Here is a 25,992-nt window from a genome sequence, read left to right on the forward strand (position 1 = left end):
AAGGGCCTCAACTTTGCCGTGACTCCCAAAGCGTACCTGTTGCAGCCTTCATCAGTTCGGTTGAGCAAGTCGTCAACACGCCACCTTCCAACGTGTCTGAAGAGATCCGCAGGGAGACCTGCAGGGCACTCATCAGGACGAAGCCCCCCAAATACAACATCTCGAGCCAGGAGAGGGTGGCACTCAGGCAGCTACGGGAGGATGACAGCATTGTAGTTCTGCCAGCTGATAAGGGTAACTCCACGGTCATCTTAAACAAGTTGGAGTATGATAGGAAGGTGCAACAACTTCTGGAAGACACTGCTTACAAACCACTAGATGGTGACCCCACTGACAAGGTGGACAAGAAGACCCGGAAGTTGCTGAAGGAGACAGGTCTACCTGAACAGGTCACCAAAAAGCTTTATCCCACAGCACCTGTACCACCCAGACTCTATGGACTCCCCAAGGTGCGCAAGACAAGTTTCACACGGAATTTGCAGTCTCCCCTCCACAACGGCCAAAGGACGGTCACGTGATTCCACCTCCACACGGACAGGAGGCACGGAAAGGAGGCGGGGTGTTACTACTACAAACAGATGTTATTCGCCTTCATCATGATTTTACCTGGGCTTTAATAACTGAAATAAAAATTGTCAAAGTCTACAATTTTTGAACATGTTGCTTACAAGGCATTTTCAATGTTTTTAGATAAATATAAGTGTGTACTAGAAACATACCTTCTATGCAATGTTATTCAAAAGAACAAGTTTCCGAAACAAATAACACACGCATATTTTGGATATGCAGTAGATACATAAGGTAATTCATAATAATGGCAACAGAGTTTGTCATGGCAGCAAATATATATCGTTATTGTAGAAAGCTTTAAAACCATTCAGCAGTTTGCTGAGGACGACTGTATGGAAAATATTGACAGTTCAATAATTATTGTATCCTATTAGAGCAGCAAAAGGACAAAATGTTGGAAACTCCTTCTTCAGCCGACTGTAAAACTCTGAAAAGTCATATTCCATGTATTGCCAAACTATGCATTAAATGTTATATCGGCCTAAGACACGGATATATTATGAACATAATGCTTGAAGTATGCGCAAAAAACTTTAATAAAGAAACGAAACGAACAATGAACTGTTTGCATCTGCTAAATGCTTATGTACAAAGAAACAGCCAACTCGTTACAGCATGTTAAAGTGGAAATTTCACGAACTTAAGCCTTTTTAATTGCCGTACACGAAATTAAAGCCGACTCCTTCGGCAATTTTGTCACAGACATTTTATTTTGAGCAATAAAAACATCACAGTAGAAACTCATGTTCGCTACACACGAACGTTAATAAGAAAAATATTTATTTTGAGTAACAAAACGGAATAAGAGTGCAAACTTTTGTTAAGTCTCTTAATCTTCTAGGTTCCTTTTGGGCTGTAAATTTTTGAAGAACTCGTAGTAAAAACCTGAAAAGAATCTGTGCAATCTGGCTGTAGTGCACTTTGCTGGTTTTGCTTACAAACACAAAGCAGGCGAGAGTGTGTGTGTTTTCCGGCGGGAAAGGCAACATAGCACACTCAAGTAAAACCAGGACCGCTGGCAGTCACGCCCCGCCTCCTGTCCGTGTGGAGGTGGAATCACGTGACCGGCCTTTGGCTGTTGTGGAGGGGAGACTGCAAATTCCGTGTGAAACTTGAGTCTTGCCCCCAAGGTCCATAAGGAGGGGGTCCCTCATCGACCTATTGTCAGTAACATCGGCGCAGTGACATACCTCACTGCACAATAACTGAAGAAGATATTGGCACCATATGTGGGCAAATGTGCACACCACATTCGAAACTCGGAGGACTTCCTACAACGGCTAAGGCAGCTACACATCGTGGACTCTGACATCTTGGTCAGTTTCGATGTGGTGTCGCTCTTCACACGAGTGCCACTCACCGACTCACTCAATATCATTGGAGAGAAGTTCGATGGTGCCCTGCTCGACCTGTTCAAGCAAGTACTGACCTCAACATATTTTCTTTATGGGGGTCAATTTTATGAGCAAACGGAAGGAGTGGCAATGGGCAGCCCTTTATCACCAGTGGTAGCCAACCTTTTCATGGAAAGGTACGAAGAGGAGGCACTTGCATCAGCCACTTACCAACCCAAGTGCTTTCTTAGGTATGTTGATGACACTTTTGTCATTTGGCCCCATGGTAGGGAGAAGCTAGATGACTTTTTGGAACATCTAAATTCACGCCACCGAAGTATAAAATTTACTATGGAGCTAGAGAAGGATGGACAACTCCCATTCCTGGATGTCCTGGTCAAGAGGAAGGCAGATGGCACTTTGGGGCACAGTGTGTATCGTAAGCCCACCCACACTGACTTATATCTTCGAGCCAGTAGCTGCCACCACCTGGCACAGAAGAATGGAGTCTTGAAAACATTAGTTCACAGGGCTCGAGCTCTGTCAGATACGGAAAGTCTGGCCACAGAGATACAACATCTACAGCTGATGTTCAGCAGAAATGGATACTCCTCCACAGACATCCAAAGGGCACTTCGTACTACCAGCCAACCACAGGGTACACAAGAGGAACCAGAGGAGGCGAAGAAGGTGGCATACCTGCCATATGCTGGACCTATTTCTGCAAAGATCAGCAGAATTCTTTCAAAATATGATATAAAGAGTATCTTCTGTCCACCCTCCAAAATTGGGACCATGTTAGGGAGTGTGAAGGACGACCCGGGGCTACGTAAACCAGGCATTTACAACGTCCTGTGCCAGTGTGGAAAGTCATACATTGGCCAGACAACCAGGACGGTGGACGTCAGGTGCAAAGAACACCAGAGGCACACCAGACTCGGACAGGCAACAAAATCTGCCATAGCGGAGCACTGTCTGGAGCTCGGCCACTCAATGGACTATAACAACACCAAAATTGTGACACAGATGCCAAGATTTTGGGACAGTGTCATAAAGGAGGCCATCGAGATCAAGGTCACAGACAACCTAATAAACCGAGACAACGGTTACCAGCTCAGCTCGGCGTGGAGTCCGGCTCTGGAGCTTATCAGGGCTCAACGAAATGAACCAACAAACTCCTCAAGAAGTAGTAACACTGCAGGAGTAGCGCCAGGCGGGAGCGGACCGCGAACGCAACTCCCGACGCAGGACGGGCCTCTGACAGCCGCCACGACCGCAGATGATGGACGAGCCGAGCACGGACGAACGTCGGAGTACCAACGAAGTGCCAACACCTCAGGAGCAGCGCCAGGCGGGCGCGGACCGCGTATGGAGCGCCCAACCAAGGACAGGCCTCAGAGAGCTGCCACAGATGGAGACCAAGTCGGGCGCGGACGCCCGAGGGAGCACCGGGGAAGAAACAACACTTTACAAGCAGTGCCAGGCGGGCGCGGACCGCGAACAGAGTCCCCGACGCGAGACGGGCCTCAGACAGCCCCACAACTGCAGATTGTGGACTAGGCGGGCGCGGACGTCCGTCGGAGCACCAGGGAAGTGCCAACACCTCGGGAGCAGCGCCAAGCGGGCGCGGACCACGAATGGAACGCCACATGCGGGTCCGGACCGAGACAACTGCCACGACCACAGATGGTGGACGAGCCGGGCGCGGACGTCCGTGGGAGCACCAGGGAGGGGTAAGAACCTCAGGAGCAGCACCTGGCGGGCGCGGACCGCGAACGGAACGCCCGACACAGGACAGGCCTCAGAGAGCAGCCACAGATGGCGCCCAAGTCGGGCGCGGACGTCCGAGGGAACACCGGGGAAGAGACAACACATTACAAGCAGCGCCAGGCGGGCGCGGACGGCAAAGAGAGCACCCAGCGCCCTCTGGGCATAAATACTGGACAAGATCCTCCAACACGGCAGCATTATCGGATATCAACAAAAGATCTGTGAAACATACACATTATAAACAGTGCCTGAAAGATATAAGTGTTTATTTTTACATGATATTGAGGCGGAAAAGTACCCGGTATCCTTAAGATTAGAAGACTTCTTAATTTTAACGAATTAGTAGGATCACTGGCAGCCGAGTCCATAGCGGGAAATACTGAAACACAGTCGCTGGTTCGAATCTAGCTAGCAGCAACTTTTTCTAATATTTAAATCAGATACTTATTAACAAATGTCAACATAGAATCACGATAATTTATTAGAAGTGACATTTTATTTTTAATTATTAATCACACGAAGATCTTAGAATTCACAATTAAAATTTGCAAAAAAAATGCGAAGCATCAAATAGAAAATAAATTTAATGAGTAGTCTTACCCAGACGCATGGATAACATCACAGCCTGCATCCTGTGACGCCTGATTCAAACTAACATGCTTACGGAGGTGACAGTAAAACTTTTGTGTTGGTCACCACGTTGGTGCGGGCGTGGAGGGGCCCCATCCTATATTTAAAAAAATTCCAACACGGCAGTCTCAGGTAGCACTTGAAGAAGGCAACGAGTTACGTGGCCGAAATATTGTGCCAGAGCGACACAAACATCCGACAGTAGACTCGATTATTCCACATGTCAAGATCTCGCCGGGAAAGCCTGAAGAGTGACATACATGTTGTTCGCTGACGCCACGTCAAGTACCTGGATTTGGAGGAAGAACTTGTTTGTATTCACAAGGACAATGTGTGGGGCAGCATGGGCTCTCAGCATGGTGGTCTTTGTTGCCGCTTCCTTTGATCCAGAGACAAAAATAAGGCGGCGACAGCTGGGCGCCCAACAACAGTACTGATCACAGGCGTAACACTGCGTCGTCTTCCAGAAGAGTCCAGCTTCTGTGCACTGCATCACGATAGACCTAACCATGTGTGGTGCCTTCGAGGAGCATTAACGGTGTCACGGATTTGTCATCGACATGCGGGCTCTGCATCGGGTGTGATGATGTGGAATGCCGCTGCGTATATACAGATCTATGATCACCCACTGTTCCTGTCGATAATTTGGTCGGTAACCGTTACAATATGACATGTTAAGGGTGATGGTTATGCTCTCGTTTCAGGGTGTCCGTGACGTTACCTTTCACCTAGGTAACAGAAAACCGCATGTTGCCAGTGGTGATTTGACCTATTTTGTTACATACGAGTTTTCAAGTAATAACGGATACAGCAATCGTCGCAATGATATTTATTGCATATCTAGATTTCGGTCACTTTGTCGCCGTCTTCAGTGCAGTAAATATAAATCAAAACATTAAAAACACTTGTACTATTCACGTCAGAGGTTGAGTCCTCTGTGGAATCAAATGTGACAGATGATTTTTTATTGTCGTGGACAGCACGTTCTCCATATCTCTCACCCACTGAAAACAACTGCGCATCGGTTGCCGACAGACTAGTACGGCACCTCTCGCCAGCGACTACAATTGGTGGACTCTTGCACACAGTGGAGCAGCATATGAATGACATTCCCGTATGGTCAACCAAGCTCAGTTTGATTCAATAACCAGCCGGATACCGGAGATGGCACGTCTGTACACTAAAGTCCGCACCTACAAATTTCTTCTTACTCCGCTGTGTACTCACAACTAAAATTTAGGTACTTGATATAATTCCTGGTGGTGCCATCCTACTGTGCAGTAGTGCATTTATAAATAGCCTACCTGTCTCCCATTAAACCTTCATGTCGGTCGTCTCTTATCTCCTGGAATCTAGCATAGAGTTTCCTCGGTTTATCTTCAGTCAATTCACCTATCTGCTTGTCTCACCCACCTCCATGTCATTTTCATTGTGTTCATAACAACGTCCTCTAGTCCACTTTGTTCTCAGTTCAATATGTTTGTAACACTGTCTTCCCTAGTAACTCCCTACGTGCACCTACCCATTGATCCCTGAAAAACTCTCAGATTCTGAATAATCTCCATTGGACCCCATGTCTCACTGCTATTATGAAAAATTATTAACACACACACAAATTTTCAGACACATTGGAAACTTCGCCGGCCGAAGTGGCCGTGCGGTTAAAGGCGCTGCAGTCTGGAACCGCAAGACCGCTACGGTCGCAGGTTCGAATCCTGCCTCGGGCATGGATGGTTGTGATGTCCTTAGGTTAGTTAGGTTTAACTAGTTCTAAGTTCTAGGGGACTAATAACCTCAGCAGTTGAGTCCCATAGTGCTCAGAGCCATTTGAACCATTTGGAAACTTCCGCTCTGAAAACCAATTCAGTTTACCAAAATCAGTTCAGGATACACTTTCATCCATATTTTTATTTCTTTTACTGTAAATCTAGTTGTAATTTCAACATTTCTCATCAGCACTAATTTATATTAGCAGCTATTTTCCTGATTTTTATGAACCGACTAATAAATTTTAGGGTCTAAGATAATTACATTGATGAAAGGAGTATTGTTAAATACCAACCAAAGTGTAGTATCTTCGAGTCTGTGAAGACAACACACTAGAAACAGATTTTTATAAAACAGATTACACTTTTGGCGAATGCCGGTGGTCAGAATTCACTGCTACCATTTTTGTTTACCACTACTTACAGGTGTGAAAATAGACAACGGGTATGGTAGCAATGAAAATAAATGCAGGGAGCCTACTGAAAATTAAATGTGACCTGCTATGTACCATGATCCAGAATAAAGACTATAGTTAGAAATAAGCAATAGCAAGTGTCATTGACTCATTATCATTTTGGTTAGTAAAAACTACGAAAATGAGTTTTATTTGTTAGAACACTAACTACGTATTCTTTATCATTCGTCACTATGAAAAAATCGGTGTTAATTTTTTTTACATATATCGTTTCACTTAGGGATCCAATTTTGTTGAGGGATTAACTGGTCTGTCAGTGAGCCCCGCAAGGCTAACTGGGCTTCCTTCCAGACTTTTCCACAAGAGAAAAATATGTGGTGGTCACAGGGAATCAAGTCTGGAACCTCAGTACTACTACCAAAAAACGCTAACTACTGCTCTACTCGATCAGTTTTCTTATAGTTTTTACTGTTGTGACATTGTAAGACTATAAATAAAGATTGTGCAACATCCCAGATAATATATGAAGACGGTATCCGAAAGAAAATACCATTGGTGATGTTGCAGCTCTCGAAGAATGAAATTACAATGAAATCCAGACCTTTAGCTGCATGCAGGCATTGATAAATATCAACGGGGACAGTTGAAAATGTTTACCTCGACCGGGACTCCTGCTCACATGGCAGACGCTCTATCCTACTAAGCCACCGAGGACACAAAGGATAGTGCGACTGCAGGGACTTATCTCTGGCACGCTCCTCGTGAAACGCATACTTCCAACTACTGACCGCACACCACATTTGTAATGCCCTGCCCAGTATACTCATTATTCGCGGCAGTCAATCTACCGATTCCCGTAAGAGTTTGAGCAATGTGAGTGCATCCGCACTGAAGAAAATCATTGGCCGGTAAGCCTTATCTATATGAAAATGGTATCTGTATGCAGCCTTATTTATATGAAAATGGTACCTGTATGCAGCTAAAGGTCTAGATTTCATTGCAGTTTCATTCGCAGATAATATGTGATGACTACTGCAGGAGGGGAAATATAATGACGGGCGAGGAAATACAGCAAATCAGCCATCGTGGATTCGGCATTATCATGCGCGACTGAAACAGCAGATAAAGCTGTGTAATACAGCGGCATCAAAAATGGTTCAAATGGCTCTGACCACTATGGGACTTAACATCTGAGATCATCAGTCCCTTAGAACCTAGAACTACTTAAACCTAACTAACCTAAGGACATCACACACATCCATGTCCGAGGCAGGATTCGAACCTGCGACCGTAGCGGTCGCGCGGTTCCAGACTGAAGCGCCTAGAACCGCTCGGCCACTGCGGCTGGCACAGCGGCGAGGTAGATTGTCTTGCGGACAGCTGTTGTTTCTTGGGCATAAGGACGCTTAACAGCGAGAGGTTTTACAGGCAGTGCCAGTGAGGCGTCTTCAGCAACCAAGGTGCGACGTGTCGTAAGCCTTGCTCCCTATTCTTGTTGTTCAAGGAGACTTATTCAATGGCGCGTACAGATAACGTAACATGTCAGAATCCCCCACTTGTAAAAGCACTGAAGTGTATAGGGCTGCTATAACTGATTCATTAGTTTTCAAAGCTCCATGTTTTCCAAAGTATTACGTGTAAAAATATGACCGACAGACCGTGAACTCATCATGTTTGCACTCTACAAATGTTCTAACTATGTCGCTCTGGTCACACGACACACATGCAAGCGGTAATTAATTTCAAGCGTACCTTATGTAGCAACATCCTGTTAATGGTCTTGACAGCAACACTGGACGCTGTTACTACCTCACTTCTCTTCCTCTCGTGTTTAAGCATGGCGGTGCTGCCACCATGGATAGGGAACCAGTTTGCCTTGCAGACTGATAAACTCTATGTGTAAACAACAGAACATTTACTTAGATTAACTGTAACAAACCGTTTCTTTTCGCAGAGATCATATTCAGAAGCTGATACCTCGTTTAGATAAAGAATATTCATTATAGAAAATTCCCACCGCTTACTCCATGTTACTTAAGAAAAGGTTATAAGAAAACCAAATAACCAAGGAGTGGAAGCGGAACAATTTTCTAATGTGACAAGAAAGACAGAAGTAGGTAAAACAAAACATTTTTAACAGTACTCTTGTCTTACCCGGAACATTTTTGTACTTCCTCCTTTCGTTGATCAGTTGAGGGGCTTATTTCAATAGTGGTACACAAGTCCATTTTTGTTCATTCTCAGATACAGAGTCACGTATATATACTTGAAAATTTCTGCTATCTCAACTGCAGATTTTTCAGCGCTCATTTAACTTTAGGACTCTGTAACTCAGAATGAACAAAAATGGACTTGTACCACTATTGAAATAAGCTCTTCAATTGATTTCTTCTGTAACCACAGGTTTATTCGCAGTTAACTCTCCCTGTTCCAATGTTTGTCTGCCCAATATTTGCGACTGCACTTTTAAGAGATGTTACCTCTTCTTCAGCTGAACTGCCTACACTGGATTCATTAGTCCAATATCTACATCTTAAGAGAACTTCAAGTGAGTCTCAGCATTCCTCAGTACTTCAGTATCTCACTTCCACCCACACTGATCCTTCCGTGCAACGTTCTTAAACTTCAGTCTGCTCTTCATAATTACCAAATTTTGACCTGAGCCTACAGAATGCTACAAAACGATGCCGACACACTTCGAGGGGTTGCAGAGGATGTCGTGAGGAATAAATTGGGGATAGAAACTCGTGTCCAAAAACGTCATCGAACGACGCCACATAGCGCCTGCCTTTAGGCCACCCGTTCGACAGGAAACGTGACCTTGTACTCTGACGTACCCCAGGCGGAACGTCTCGTTATTGACCTGTGTTGTTTGTTACTAAGTGGCCGCGAGTGATTTCCGCAGTCGCCAGTGGAGAAGACGGCTGCATAGACTTTGTCCTCCATGAATGCGATGCTCTGTTGCCTTGGTGGATGTTCGTTACGGATACCGATTTCCATCCAAAGTTTATTTTCCTTCTGTATACCGAAAAACTCTGGAGAATTTAGAGGGTTCCACGAGAAAAATTAACTGCAGATGGCAACATGTGTCCGAAACTGTCATCCACCAGGACAACAAAGTATCGCATTCATAGGAGACCAGGTCTGTCTATGGAGGAGCTAGTCCCATCTTCTCCATTTGGGGATCGTGGCTTCCAGTTCACTGAAAAACAAACAACATAGGGAGACGTTCCGCCTATGGTCCATCAGCGTACAAAGTCACGTTTGTTGCCGAAGGGGTGGACTAAAGGCAGGTGCCGGCAAACTGTAAATTCGACGCTATGTAGCGTCGTTGGATGACCTTTCCTACGGTCGCAGGTTCGAATCCTGCCTCGGGCATGGACGTGTGTGATGTCCTTAGGTTAGTTAGATTTAAGTAGTTCTAAGTATAGAGGACTGATGACCTCAGATGTTAAGTCCCATAGTGCTCAGAGCTATTTGATGACGTTTCCGGATAAACACCTTGTATTTCCGTTCTTGTGTATCCACCCCTGGGTACTTCTTACAATCAGATACCTGATTTCGGAATCTCTGTCTGACCACGATCACATCCAACTGGAATCTTCCCGTGTATCCGGATCTTTTCCAAGCATACCTCCTTCTCTTGTGATTCTTGAACAGAATATTTAGTATCGCTAGTTGAAATTTATTGCAGAACTCAGTATTTTTCGTCTCTCATTCCTACGACCAAGACCATATTCTCCCACAAGTCTTTCTTCTATTCCTTCACATACCACTGCATTCCAATCCCCCAGGAATTATTAGATTTTTCATCCCTCTTTGCATACCCTTTCAGCATCCTCATATAATTACTCAATCTCTTCACCTTCTGCTTGCGACGTCAGCATGAATACCTGAACTATCATTGTCAGCGTTGGTCTGCTGCCGAATCTGATGAGAATTACCCTATTACTGAACTGTTCACAGTAACTCACTCTCTGCTTTACCTTCCTATTCATAACGAAACCTACTCCTTTTATATCATTTTCTGCTGCTCTTTATATTACAATATATACGTCCGATCGTTTCACTTCAGTGACCCCCACTATATCTAGAACGAGACTTTGCATTTCTCTTTTCAGATATTCTGTCTTTCCTAGCAGGCACAAACTTCTGTCATTAAACGCCCCGATTGTTAGAATACTACCCCTTCGTCGGTTATTCCATCTTTTTGTCATGGTCATCTTCCTTTTGGCAGTCCCCTTCAAGAGATCCGGTTGGGGAACTAATCCGGAATCTTTTGCCAATGGAAAGATCATCGTGACACTTTCTCAGTTATAAGCCACGAGTCCTGTGGATACACCTTACGTGTCTTTAATGCATTGGTTTATATTTCCTTCTGCTTCAAAATTCCATTGATCATTGCTGTTTATTCCGTCTTTTATGGGCAATTTCCCACCTCTCTTCGACAAGACCGTTGGCTGAGTGAGCGAGACCTCTCATACCGGAAGTCTTCGGCCCCCATTTATGATGATTTTTATTCAAAAATTTAAGCACAGATTATGTTCCAACCTAGTGAATTTGATTAATGGTCAATGACGGTACCTATGTACCATGCCTACACGAAAAGTGATACACAGGCTAGACTAGCATGAAGAGCTGCGACAAACCAGTACTCCGACCGAAGACCACAACAACTGCAGCACACATCCGAGTACTGGTAAAAGAAGCGATAAGTGACAGAAAAAGCCTTAGAACTTTTAATCGTTGTCTGACACTACTACACTTATTCACCTAGGCACACTGCATTAATGGTGTTGGTATCAGCATGGGACACACGACTAAATTAATGTTAAGATTAAATGAGCTAGAGACACTCACCTTGCCATAGCTCGGTCGAGGACGGTGGAGGAACTGCTTCGGCTGGAAAAGAGATCGCACAACATACGGTTAGAAACAACGTATCTCACGTCCGCCAAAGCCGGTGTAAGCATCATTTAATGTAATGCTCCAGCGTGGCGAGTTATTGCTGCGAAGCTGCAAAGGCGCTGCCAATTATTTTGTTTGGCCAAAACAGTTGTTTTATCTATTTTTGCCTAACGATTATTTTAACTGTTAGACAAATACACATGCAGCATGACGGCGAGGCTTTAATTAACGTGCAGGTGGAACGTTTAAATGTGTTGGCTGGCGAGCGCAGTGCTAGCCGCAGGCATGCGGACTGCTGGCGTGGTGCAGTGATTTATCGAATTAAAGCAGCGACAGAGCACGCGACTAAAGGATGTTAAGTGAGAAATTGGTCTAACGTTAGAGCAGAAAATTCCTTTTATCACCGCTATAACTGAGTCATCAGGCGACGGATTATTGGATAAGGGTGAGGCATTTTCCTCGCCTTGGTGACAAAGAGCCTGACATAAATTGTGTTGTGTATGTGTGTGCCACTGAAACACGCGCTCTCTTGTTTTTAAATTGTGCTGTGCTCCTTATGTAACTGATTTATCTTTTATTTGTTAGCAATATTTCATGTAATTAAACAGAAAATTTTTCAAACGATTATGGCCTAACCAACTGTCACTAGCCTTTTCCTCTTAAAAAAAAAAAAAAAAAGAAAAAGGTATTTTCTTCCAATAGTAATAACAGTTTATCAACTCCACTGTTTGTTTAATGCGACAAACAGTTGCATTAATTGCCCGCATCTCGTGATCGTGCGGTAACGTTCTCGCTTCCCACGCCCGGGTTCCCGGGGTCGATTCCCGGCGGGGTCAGGGATTTTCTCTGCCTCGTGATGGCTGGGTGTTGTGTGCTGTCCTTAGGTTAGTTAGGTTTAAGTAGTTCTAAGTTCTAAGGGACTTATGACCACAGCAGTTGAGTCCCATAGTGCTCAGAGCCATTTGAACCATTTTTGCATTAATTTCTTATATTGATTATTAATTCTCGCCACGCTGGCTCATAGATATGAAATGGCTACAGAAGAATCTATTATAAATTACCGTTGGATAAAAGTCTATTCATTAACTCCTATCTACTGCACAAACTCCAGTGAAAACAAATTTTTTGTCTGTGAAAAAGGAAAATGCGCCGTCTTCAAACCGGTTGCTGGCATTGGGGAGGTACTGGAAATCCAGTACGGTGTGTGTCATACCAAACTGAAAACTACTAACAAGAACCGTCTACTTGACGACATCTCTGTTGAACATCTACATCTACATAAATAGTCCGGAAGCCCTGTATAGTACACAAGGGAGTATACTTCGTATATTCATTTGTGACTGACTGTATAATACAATCTACATCAAAATTCTACTGCATTTTTCATCATCGGTTTCAGCAAGAATAGGCCATCTTCAGACTTACAAATTACCTTATAAAACAGTCTATATCGCAAGGCATATTTATTTCTAAATGGTGACTGTTTACGATCATTACATGAAACAGCTTGTTAATATCTTGAGCGGTTTCCATTGAAATGGCCTTTCCTGAGTATCTCCAAATAAAGCTCTAGCATTATCTGAAGTGTCAACGCGCCTAGTAACTAACGTTTTCTCCCTTCTTTTTCTCAACTAACATATTCTGTTGCAAGTAATGGAACTATCTATCCTCATTCACGTCATTGGGAGAGTGAAGAACATATCGTCATACAAAATATACTCTTTTTAAGAATTTTATGAAAACGGTAAATATATTACTTTTTCATAGACTTTAGTCTACGAGGCTTTTCCGAGAAAAAACCACGTCAAACTATAAATAAAATACTGGACTAGTTTAAGAAAATTTACTAGAAGAATCTTAAATGTACTTTTAAATATAACTGACCATTCATCACACTTCATAACTACACTGGTGTCCAAAATTAAAACAACAAAAAAATTTTGCAAGGTTGCGCTCATTTTGCCACAAAACTATATAAACAGGTGATACTAATGTAGAAAGAATGTAAAGAATACAGAACAGAATCAACTTCAACTTGCATAACGGAAGACAAAAATGTTCTTCACGTTTGCCAAATTAACGGATTTGCACACATATTCTGACAGCTGGTTAATGTGCTCACAAGGGAACCTCCCCATCGCACCCCCCTCAGATTTAGTTATAAGTTGGCACAGTGGATAGGCCTTGAAAAATTAAACACAGATCAATCGAGAAAACAGGAAGAAGTTGTGTGGAACTATGAAAAAAATAAGCAAAATATACAAACTGACTAGTCCATGTCCAAGATAGGCAACATCAAGGATTATGTGAGCTGAAGAGCGTCATGGTCCCGTGGTTAGCGTAAGCAGCTGCGGTACGAGAGGTCCTTGGTTCAAGTCTTCCCTCGAGTGAAAAGTTTTCATTATTTTCGCAAAGTTATGATCTCTCCGTTTGTTCATTGACGTCTCTGTTCACTGTAATAAGTGTAGTGTCTGTGTTTTGGGACCGGACCGCAAATCCGTGCGATTAGTAGACGAAAGGACGCGCCTCTCCAATAAAACCGAAAACATTTCATCGCAAGGTCATAGGTCAACCGATTCCTCCACAGGAAAACTCGTCTGATGTATTCTATGCGACACTGCTGACAGCATATGCGTCACATGACAGGAATATGTTGTCGACCCACCTAACTTTCACACTTGGCGAATGGGTAAAAAGTTTCTTCTACCTTGCCCGATTTAGGTTTTCTTGTGGATGTGATAATCACTCCCAAAAAAGTGATGAAAACATAAGAGTTTGTCACATAAACTGCAACAAATGAATGCAACAGTTTCACAGTCTCGCAGTTTTCCCTGTGCTCTGTCAAAACATATGTTTTTAACGTTTTCAAGTGTTTCCGTGTGTAGACCGTCAAATCCTGCATATGTCCAAACAAATCTGAACATGTCCTGGAATTTTGGAGAGCGAAGTTGATTATATAATTAATTAAACTCTTTACTCGAGGGAAGACTTGAACCAAGGACCTCTCGTTGCGCAGCTGTTCACGCTAACCACGGGACCACGGCGCTCCCGCGTTCACATTTTCCTTTATGTTGCCGATCTTGCGCATGGACTACTCAGTTTGTATATTTTGCTTAATTTTTTCATAGTTCCACACAACTTCTTCCCGTTTTCTCGATTGATCTGTGTTCAGTTTTTCAAGGCCTATCCACTGTGCCAACTTATAACTAAATCTGAGGGGGGTGCGATGGGGAGGTTCCGTTGTCAGTATGGGGTGTGACCACCTCTGGCGCCAATTAAGACCCAGCAACGACGGGTCATGCTGTGAATGGTGTCATCAATCTCACGTAGAGGCAATGACGCCCATTCTTACTGCAGAGGTGCTTACAAGTCTTAGAGAGCGGTTGGTGGATGCTGATGTGATGCAACCCATCTCCCTAGTGCATGCCAGACATGCTCTATGGGATTCAGATCGGGAGAGTGAACAGGCCACGCCAAGCGTGCAGTATCTTCCGTTTCCAAAAAAACATCAATCCCGCGTGCTCTATGAGGTCGAGCATTATCGTCCGGCAATGCGAAATGTGGGCCCACAGCGCCTCGCAACAATCGCGGGTGAGATCCCAAGATCTCCTCACGGTACCTGACAACAGTTAAGTTTTACTTGTTCACCCGCACAATTTCATGAAAGTCTGTTCGAGTGGTCAAGATAACCCTGCCCTAACCATTAGAGATCCTGCTCGACATCGGTCTCTTTACACAACTCTTTTCCCAAAATCCTTTTCCACATACTCTCCAGATGCGAATCCTCGGGAATCACTCTCCAGATCAAATTGGGACTCGTCTGTGAAAAGAACATTGGCCCCCTGCTCGACCGTCCAGGTGACTTGCTGACGGGTCCACTCTAGACGTTCCCTTCTGTGAAGACACGCCAGAGATAATAAACAGAGAGCACGCCTCCAACAATAAAGGCCACTCTACTGAAGTCTTCTGTATACCGTTTGCCTCGATACAACACGTGAACGGGACGCTGCGAGGTCAGATGCCAGTTGCAGTGCAGTACTAAGGCGATACCGCCGTCTCCTTAAAGCCAAATAACGGGCCACTCTTTCTGATGTCAACGTGGTCGGCCCTGTCCTGGTCGCTAGGATACAGTTTCATCCGAGAGGCAACAGAAAGATTCACATTAAGCCATAGGGTCGTATCAGTTTTTCGACTGTCCTGCTTCCATTCTTCCTATGGCCCTCCACATCTGAGAGTCTGTAGGGGTCATCTCTGTTTCATACTACAATGTGTGTGACTGTGTACACAACGATTGTGGATGTGGGACCACCCTGCAAACACTATCCCGCTTGGTAAGTGCCACTGTTGTCGTGGTTGTCCATTGATCGGCATGCCATCTTCCGCGCAAAACACGATCGTAACGACATCTGTTGACAATTTGTATTATTATATCGTGAATTAGACACATGACAGAGAAATAGCAGTTTATTGTTTTAATTTTGGACACCAGTGTAGTTCAAACCCTTTTCAAAAACTTTTCCACCCTATCATAGGTTACTGAACAATATTCACTTACATATGTAGTGTTAGTGCGTAAGCTCTAATATTAATAACTGTTTTAAATTCTGGCCGTATTCGAGGCTGCAAAAATAAAGCCCTCGCACTTTACATTTTTAATTACACGTCCGTTCGGCGGGGTGCAGCCAGCAGGTACGCGATAAGTATTTCCAGGGCAGAGGAGATCACTCGAAAAATAATTTGTCCCATATTTGAGGAGTTATTATTGAACAACCTCTGCGTTAAAAGCGGCAAAAATTTGTACTCCGGTTAAGTAAATCAAGAGAAAACACTCAGATAACGATAAATATAAAAATGGAACGCAAAGTGTGATAAAACATTGCGAAAGTGAAGAAAACATGACACGGAATAAACAAAACCCGAAAATACAATTCCAGACAATTAACTGATGTCTTCAAGTACAAAATGCGCTATTTCTATGCAGTGGACATATTCGTGTGGAACAAGTGATGCCAACACGGAATGTGACTACCTCGTGCACCAACTCAGGCCTAATGGTATGTGATACTGTTAACGACACCCTATATGGACTCCGTAGAAAGTGAATTCGGCCTCACTTGCAAAGGTGCTCTCAGCGCAGCAAAGACCTGTGGAAGGAGATGGCGAGCGGCTACGAGTAACCTGAGAGGGTACCAACGTAAGCTCAACTCGGGAGACAGAGCAAACCACTTGATGCACTGAATTTTTTGGTGTTCGCGATAATCATCCAGGACTCGAGATCTGTCTGACAGTGTTATCGAGTTGTAGGATCGAACCACTAGTTGCACAGGAAAAATAACATACATAAGCATCTCTGTACATCTCTATACTCACACTTGTAAACTTTATCTATGTACCTACCCTCCAAACTGACAGTGTGGATATATACAACCATACGTGGCTAATGGTCTCGCATACACACTATCTTGGACGAGCAGTTGTCGATTACATCACCGTTCTCGGGTTGTAGTTACCGTCCTGCTCTTTCGAGGACATAGCTGCACATATCACGCTTCATAGCTTTAGACCGTCTTGGCTAGACTTTCTGGGAGCCAAACATCAAGATGGAAATTCTTGCCACTGTCTATGAACCAAAGGACGGACATCTTACTATGGTGATTTTAAACTATTTAATCATTTATTATTTGTTACTCCATCCACCTCTGTTTATTACATTGAAAGGGTCATGTAGCCACCTTTCATTAGTCCTGTAGCCCATTTTCACTAGCATTTCTCTTTCTTTTCCTTGTTTATCTTTTCTCATATTTATCTTTTCTCCTAACTCTCATAGTGGTGCGATTGAATGAATGTGGTTGTGTGTCACGTTGCTAGACGGTGGCGTAGTCTGCTGCAGAAAGTCTGCGATAGTCATATAGATTCAGCAGCAATTGTACGGAATAGCCAACTCTCGTAGTGGTCAAGTAGGCAAAGAGGTTTTCGCTACTTGTGAGAAATCCACCTGCGTTAGGTTGGTGGCGGAAATGGCATCTTTGGGTTTTTTGAGCCACGAGGAGCGTGGAAGAGGCTGGAGAAGAAAGCGGGAGGCAATCTGCCGCCGGCACGGGAAGCGTCCACAGCTGTGCTCCAGTCGAAGAAGGGTGAGTTAGACTGACCGCGTGGCGCGTTGTTAGTTGGCGAGAGGAGAGCTGTTAGCTTTTGGTCTCGCTTTTCAACTCTGAAAGATTGCTTTGCCTTGTCGCAGCAAGGAATGCAAAACTTTGGCAGATTTTTCTTTTGGTAAATTTCTATAGCAGACTTGGATCCGCCGGAAGAGCGCCACACAAAGGTGTGGATAAGAAGTGAGCACTCGCTTCTGTATGAATGACTGTTTGCCTTCAGCTGTGTCTGTATAAGCTTTCATTTTTCTAAATATTAATAGCTTTGCCTTTTCGTAAATTTTCCTTGCTTTATGTATCTTTCGTCCGTGGGGAACCAACCACGTGGTTGAACATTAGAGTTTGTTGGGCTACCGTCATCACTAACTGTCCGATCTCATGTTTGTTTTAAAAAATGTTAACTATTCATGATTGTGTGATGTGATATTGTTTCAACTTGGACACGATATCTAGAAATGGCGTCTCCACAAATCACGCGGGTGTACTGCGAAACGTATACCGCTTCACGAGTTATTGCGATCAGTTATCAGGCAACAGCAGTTGTATGAATGATTCACACCAATGATTTTAGGTGTAGATTATAACGGTGAATGTATCGATGCTTTTCTTTAATGTTTTAGGAATTAATGTTGTAAGGAATTGTGTACATGCCTCACATCCATATATTAGGAATAAATAATTTTATCCACAACTTTCTCTTGTGTTCCGAGATTACGTTTTTGCACCTAAGCCACTAACCTCATAGCTTTCCCGTTAGCACATCCAACGCGTTTCCTTACGCACAGGTCCAATGATTAGTTTCCTCTTTTATTTTAAAACAAATGCTTTAGATTAAGTCTTGTTTTCAGGTGTGATCGTGAGAGCTGATCTTATGCACAGTGTTCATGCATTTTCTATTTTATTTTAAATGTTTGATTCTCGTGAAGAGTGCACGGGCAGTACTATTAATTACATCGCATTCCCTATGAGCGATATCACAACATATGCATTTTTATGAGTTTTTGGTCTGTGATCAAAATTAATTTATTTTCCGACTCGGCCAAACCTTTGGTTAGTTGTATGGTTAGAGACGGTGGCGACCCTAATCTTAACGTAATAACCCGTAGAAAAAGGTTAGTTACAACATCTAACTTTTTCGCGGCGGCATCCTTGCGTAAAATTATTTTGGTGTATAGACCGCATCAGATCTGAGTTAAAACTCGAGCTTCCGAAGATAATAAACATCTTCTTCGTCAGGAGATGGCTACCTGCCGATAGCCAAGTGCGCGTCCTTTATAGTAGTGACCAAACTTGAGATTCATCGGGTGATGGCGCATCGTGTTCTATTGGCAGAGTGACATCACCTGAACAATGGGATTCGCAGTAAAAGAAGCGTTAGAAATTTGTGTGTACAGGAATAGTCTCAACAGGTGGTGCCTTGAGACGACACTTGAAACGGAGCGTCTTCAAAGAAATAAAACAATTTGGAGCTGGTCTTCGTTTCCCTTCCGCCTAATCGCGGCTCGGTTGGGGAAGCAAAAAGAAGGGTGGGTACGGTGATTCCTCACATTTGCGTATGTGAATCTCGAGCTCTGTCCTCCACCAATGGAATTTCAAGCCACGTTACCCGACCAGTGACAAGCTTGAACACTACTATAAAAGAGGCAAGTTGTCCACCTGAGAGAAGAAAATGATGATTACCTTCGAAAGCTCGAGTTTTAACACAGATTGAACGTCGTCTGAATACCGACAAAAATGTTGTAGAAACATGCATTCACAGTTTTTCCTTAACTGCGATCAATTAAAAGCACAGAAAGTAGTTATCTTCCAGCACATAGCGTTGTAATCGGAATACTATACATCAACCAGTGAACACTGGATACACTTCGTGCGATTACATTAGACGAACTCTTCGTCCCAGGGATTCATATTGAGGATATCCACGCGGATTTAGAACATGCACGATTTTTAGTTTTTAGTTATACTACGTGATATTAATAAAAATGCAGTAATAATACATGTGTTACATCAACTGGTGTTGTTCAGAAAACAGCGGGGTAGCCGAGCCGTCAGGGGCGCCTTGCCACGGTTCGCGCTGCTCCCCCCATCGGAGGTTCAAGTCCTCGCTCGGCCATGGGTGTGTGTGTTGTCCTTAGGTTAGTTTAAGTTAGATTAAGTAGTGCGTAAGGCTAGCGGCCGTTGGCCTCAGCAGTTTGGTCCCGTATGAACTTACTACAAATTTCCAAAAATTTGTTCAGAAACTCGTCAACTCGGTACAAGAAGTTGGCCACAAGGTTGTCTTCAGACTCCTATTAAAGTGAATTTATGTGTAGCTAAACTTCCTATCGTTGCTGCCAAATTATTGAGAATGTGTGTCCCTGAGTAGTGTACACTATTTTGGAGTAACGTAAGTGCTTTCAAGTTTTTATGCAGATTTTTCTTGGTCATAGTACGATTCTGCGAAATGAGGTCCTTGTTAAAAAAAGTTGTATACTATTTACAACGAATTTTCATAGAAATTAGTATATCCAGTTCCTTGAAAAGACTTCTACAGGAGTTTTGTGGATTCATATCACAAATAATGCATAGTCACGGTTTTGCACTCAGGAAAACTTTGTTTAACTCGAAGAGCGCAAGTCCTGCTCACATTTGTCAGGCTTTTTTTTATTTTCATGTCATTTATGTCTGATAACATTCGCACTCCAAATAAGGAGTTGTTTAGGAGTTTCGGTTGTTCTGTGATATGCATTTCGCAATTGAAATTATAATCAAGATGTAATCCCAGGAATTTAATACTGTCAACTTCTGTCTGCGCTTCTTCGTACCTTATGCACATGCATGTACGTATAACGATTATACATATATCGATTATCTCAATTTGTGTCCATCATCGTACTTCTCCTGGCAATCGGAACGTAGATGCCGTTAAACCATGTTTTCTATGCCAGCTGAAAATCTCACTCTCATAGCTGTAACTGTGTCCTCGAAGTGCAGAATATTAATAAACAAGTAACAAAAGTACATTTTCCCACACGAAGCGGTCTAAAATCTTGTGTGATGTTAATAAACAATTGAAAAACGATCATTTCACAATCTGATGTGATCTACAGCATGAATTTTTTTATGGAAGCTACCTCTGGCCCCTAAGTTCTACAATCATACGAGTATATAGAACGAGAAGAGCGATGAACAAAAGTAGACGGCAGTAGTATCGTGTACACAAGATATAAAAGGGCAGTGAGTAGCGGATCTGTCACTTGTACTCAGGTGATTCGCGTGTAAAGGTTTCGGACGTGACTAAGACCGCACGACAGGAATTAACAGACTTTGAACGCGGAATGGTAGTTGGAGCTACACGCATCAGACATTTCATTTCGGAAATCGTTAGGGAATTCAATATTCCTAGATTTACGGTGTCAAAAGTATGCCAACAGTCCCAAATTTCAGGCATTACCTCTCACCACAGACAACGCAGTGGCTGAAGGCCTTCAGTTGACAATCGAGAGCAGCAGCATTTGCGAAGAGTTGTCAGTGCTAACAGACAAGCAACACTCCGTGAAATAACCGCAGAAATCAGTGTAGGACGTACGACGAAAGTATCCGTCAGGACAGTGCGGCTGAAGGCATTAATGGGCTATGGCAGAAGACGACCGAAGCGAGTGTTGGTAAGAACTGATGACAGAGTTCGAGAGTGACGCAGCTTCCACGAAGCCATGGACCCAAGTTGTCAACAAGGCATTGTGAAAGCTGGTGGTGGCTCCATAATGGTGTGGGCTGTGTTTACGTGGAATGGACTGGGTCCTCTGGTCCAACTGAGCCGATCACGGACTCGAAATACGAGTAGTTATGATCGGCTACTTTGAGACCGTTTGCAGTCATTCATGGACTGCATGTTCACAAAGAAAGATGGAATTTTTATGGATGGGATTGCGCCATGTCACCGAGCCACAATGTTTCGCGATTGAAGAACATTCTGGACCATTTGAGCGAGAGATTTGGCTACACAGATCGCCTGACATAGAAATCCATCGAACATTTATCAGACATAAGAGTAACTAAGAGGTCAGTTCGTGCGCAAAATCCTGCACCGGCAACACTTCCGCAATTATGGACGGCTATAGAGGCACCATGGCTCAGTATTTCTGCAGGGGCTTCCAACGACTTGCTGAATCCCTGCCACGTTGAGTTTCTGCAATATGCCGGGCAAAAGGAGGTCCGACAGGATATTAGGAGGTATCCTGTGATTTTTGTCACCTAAGTGTACAAACGAATGACGGATCAGTACTCACATTCTAGTACTGTTGTAACATGAAATGTGCAAATTTATTTGTACAGGCTACGTAGAGTGTACAAGAGATGTTCAAGAAAATTCTCGATGGCATCAGGAAATGAGAGAGGACTAGTGTGAGATTAAAAAGCAACGGCGAATAAAATACTGAAGAGGAGGCATTATCGAACGACAAATGGATGAAGTGCAAGGAAATACACAAAAGAGACAGAACCCTTAGTAGGTGATTTCAAGATTAGCGCTCAAATTCTGGAGCCTCTCAAATCGTTTACATTTTAAGTTGGCTGTTTAGGTTTTTATGTTGGCAACGCCGCGGAGCGCTCTGTATGAAAATCACTGACTGTGCTGTGTGCAGTCTGTGGCTGGTTGGCATTGTTGGAATATTTGCTATTGTAGTGTTGGGCAGTTGGATGTGAACAGCGTGTAGCGTTGCGCAGTTGGAAGTGAGCCGCCAGCAGTGGTGGATGTGGAGAGAGAGATGGCAGAGTTTTGAGAGCGGATGATCTGGACGTGTGTCCATCAGAAAAAGGAAATTTGTAAGACTGGATGTCATGAACTGTTATATATATTATGACTTTTGAACACTATTAAGTTAAATACATTGTTTGTTCTCCATCAAAATCGTTCATTTGCTAACTATGCCTATCAGTAGTTAGTGCCTTTAGTAGTTAGAATCTATTATTTAGCTGGCAGTATTGGCACTCGCTGTATTGCAGTAGTTTAATTAACGAAGATTTTTGTGAGGTAAGTGATTCATGTGAGGTATAGGTTATTGTTAGTCAGGGCCATTCTTTTGTAGGGATTATTGAAAGTTAGATTGCGTTGTGCTAAAAATATTGTGTGTCAGTTTCGTGATGATCAGAATAAGTAAAGAGAGAAATGTCTGAGTACATTCAGTTTTTCTCAGCTGTTTGAAAATCAAATAACGTAAGAAGTTTACCAACACAGTCATTCTTAATTTTTCCAAGGGAACGTTTCATATGGCGACCCGGCCAGGATTCTTAAATGTTTTGAATTTTCGTGTAGTAATGAACAGCTTATAGTCAAAGTCATCGTGTCGGCGAGTCGCATATCGGTCTTGAAAATACATAGAAATAGTAGTGTGGTGCGATACAAAGGGAACAAACACCTGAAAGCATCAGTGTGGTAGGCGAATAGGTGACTTAGGATTTTGGAAATGTGCAGTGCGTCAGTTAAACTGTATACCAGATGCTATCGCGACCAAGTATACAATACTGCTCCAGTGTCTGGTGTCTTTTTCAAATGGGAAGATTACGATACTGCACTGACTGCGTTTATAAGACAAATGATGCAATGAGCATTCTCACATGCATGCATGTCAAAAGAAACGGGCACTGCAGCAGCTACAGCCGTTTTGAAATACAGGGAACGTATTTGCAGTTGCAAATACTGGCAACCTGCAACTGAATAATAGAATGGCGGGAAGATGACAAAAGTGAGCTGCAGACAATTTCATGAAAAAGACACCTATAATGATAGATGGATCATAAGTTGTCTTATTTGTGAGGAATTGGATTTCTTCTCAGGAAGAACATTGCAGTGTAGGGCTCCTGATACAGAAAGTGAGTTTGCGAAGTGGTAGGGAGAGGATTTTACTTTGTTGAGACCGAGTATTTCTGCTGTGCTGTGCAGATAATAATGTAAGGGCTGAAGATAGATAAGAGGGAGTGCAGTGATTGAGAAGATGATAGAGAAAACATATCGGCTCATAGCCATGATAAACTATTAGTAGGCAGGAATGATATGGGCGAAATAGTGAACGTCACAAATGTGTAGCACACAAACAATCAATGCCAGTTCCAGCAGGTGCCTTGGAGAATAGGATTACTATAATCACGTACGGAGAGTGTTAGTGATCCAATGAGTTTCTTTTTAAGCTCGGTAGGGTCAGTTTTCTGACGGGAGCCGCTACTCCTCAAACAAGCAGCTCCTCAATTTGTGCACCCCGATTGCCAACAGCGCTCGGCAGACCCAGATGGTCACCCAATCAAGTGCTGGCCAATCCCGACAGTGCTTAATTTCGGTGATCTGACGGGAAACCGGTGTTGCCACCGCGGCAAGGTTGGAAGGATACATTTTTTTACATGTGCATAGTGAGTGAAGTTAAGCCGACACCTTTTACAGACTGCAGTTGTGTGTTCAGTCCCCTCTAAATGGCACTCCAGAATTGTCCCAGTGCTCTTTCTTTTCAGAAAGAGAAAAAGTTATTTTCTGGACTGAGTGGTGAGCAACTAATATTGCTTGCGTTTTAGAATTTATCTTACCAACTACAGGAGTTACGTGTTCGTCGCATTTCTGTTCGCATCTTGGTATCAACCCAAATATTTGTCCTCCAGCTGGCTGCACACCATCAGTCTTCGCATGCCAACTCTCTCATACACTCTCTCGTTGTTTCCACCTGTTGATGTTAATGATAACAGTCACTGACGGGAGAGCAGGCAAGGATACGCCGATCTAGGCCGAAGCTACGAAAGAAACAACAGCGCAACAAGAGGTAAAGTGAAAATCGTGCCAGCAGGGATCGTCACTGGGAGCTGGTGTTGTGCGGTGAGCGCTCGGCTGGAATGGGGCCAGCTGATTCAGCGGCCGGATAGGGCCGTGAGGTCACCGCGCCACTACGTCGCCGTGGAGGCGTGGAACTAGGCCCGCCAAGGTCACGCGAGCCCCCTCCACATCCCATCCAGCCGGCCCGGCAGCTGTGACGTCACACATGACGGCACCGGCGCACTATGACGAGACGAGACAGGCGCCAGGTTGGTGCATGAATAATGCAGCCCGCGCGACGTGCTGTCGCGCCTCGTCGGCAAGGCCCGGGAGACAATAAGACAGCCTCCTAGCGCGGGGCTCGGGACCGGAGGGAACGGAAACTGCGTTCCGCTGTCCGAATCTGAGATTTGCACCGAGCTACAGATGGCGAAATGGCCCAACTGGGACGTCGAGCGGCCGATACTAAAACAGCCGCGACAGGGCACACACAGCAGTGAGACCTACTCTCAGCTGTCACACTGTGCGAGGAAACTGTCACACTGGAAATAGAGCGCTGTGTTTCGCCCTACGTTTCTTTCTTACTTCGACAGACGCTGTCTGAGTGTCATACGGAATCTGGTTTTATACAGGTTATGTCGCAATAGCGAAAACTGACACGTGAGAAAGTGTACGATATCAAAATCTAAAACTTCCCAGTAAATAAGGTCGACAAACGAGCCGTTTGCGAGATAATTGTGAATATGTAGCCACAAATCACCATTGAATTGGTATGAAGTATTGTCCTAGTTAATATAAATGTAACTGAAATGTAAACTTTTCGAATGATACCTCATGTAATTAGCCTCTCCGGGACCTTGATTTATCACCCATAGGCTTTATCCGGAATGGATCGGTACACATACAGTTTCACCGTGTCCAGTCACATTAGTTTGTCAAAAGCCTGAATAATCACCTTTTACAGAACGGAACGCAGCGAGACGCGCAGGAAGAGAGTCAGTGCGGTTCTCGAAGGTAACGACAGGTATGTGGAGGCATGCCGTCTCTAGTGTCGCGGCTAGGTGTGCTAGATTTCTCGTTTGAGGATCCGTGACACGAACAGCACAATCGAGCTGGTCCCACAAATCCTCGATTGGGTTTTAATCCGGTGAGTTTGGTGGCCACGGGAGAACGGTAAACTCATCCTAATGCTCTTCGGATCACGCAGTGAGCTGTGTGACACGTCGCATTGTCCTACAGGTACATCTCATCGTGACGAGGAAAAACACAACGCTTGTAGAGGTGAAAATGGTCACCAAGGACAGATGCACAATTGTGCCTTCCAGAATGACTGGGTCGTCCAGGGAATGCCATGAAAATATTCCCCAGACATCCGGCATGAACCTTTTCGACAACTGCAGCAGGGTGTCGACCATCTGTTAGTCAGTGCGTAAAACGTGATTTTCCTGTAAAGACCGCCTATCGCCACTCAGTGGACGTTTAGTTGAGGCACTGGCGTGCGAATTCCAGCCTTCGTCGAAGATGAACAGCAGTCAGCATGGGTGCACGAACCGGGTACCAGCTGCAAAGCCCATACGCAGCAACGTCCGCTGAATGGTCCTCGAGGAGCTCCTGTTGGTATACCCTTGATTTGCACGTCTACCCTTGGTTTGCACGTCTATTCGCTCGTAGATT

At 44.0% G+C, this 25,992-nt stretch overlaps 1 protein-coding gene across 2 annotated transcripts in view; it reads right to left on the minus strand.

Moving 5' to 3' along the window:
- Nucleotides 1–25,992, minus strand: part of LOC126263870 (transmembrane protein 65) — a 598,567-nt gene that overhangs the window by 142,514 nt on the left and 430,061 nt on the right. For both annotated transcript variants that reach the window (XM_049960951.1, XM_049960950.1), the window contains one exon: nucleotides 11,347–11,388. In XM_049960951.1, the coding sequence (XP_049816908.1) occupies nucleotides 11,347–11,388 (42 nt within the window). The remainder of the gene's footprint in view (nucleotides 1–11,346; nucleotides 11,389–25,992) is intronic.

The sequence above is a fragment of the Schistocerca nitens genome, chromosome 1 (assembly GCF_023898315.1).
Source record: "Schistocerca nitens isolate TAMUIC-IGC-003100 chromosome 1, iqSchNite1.1, whole genome shotgun sequence".
Classification (NCBI taxonomy): Eukaryota; Metazoa; Arthropoda; class Insecta; order Orthoptera; family Acrididae; genus Schistocerca; species Schistocerca nitens.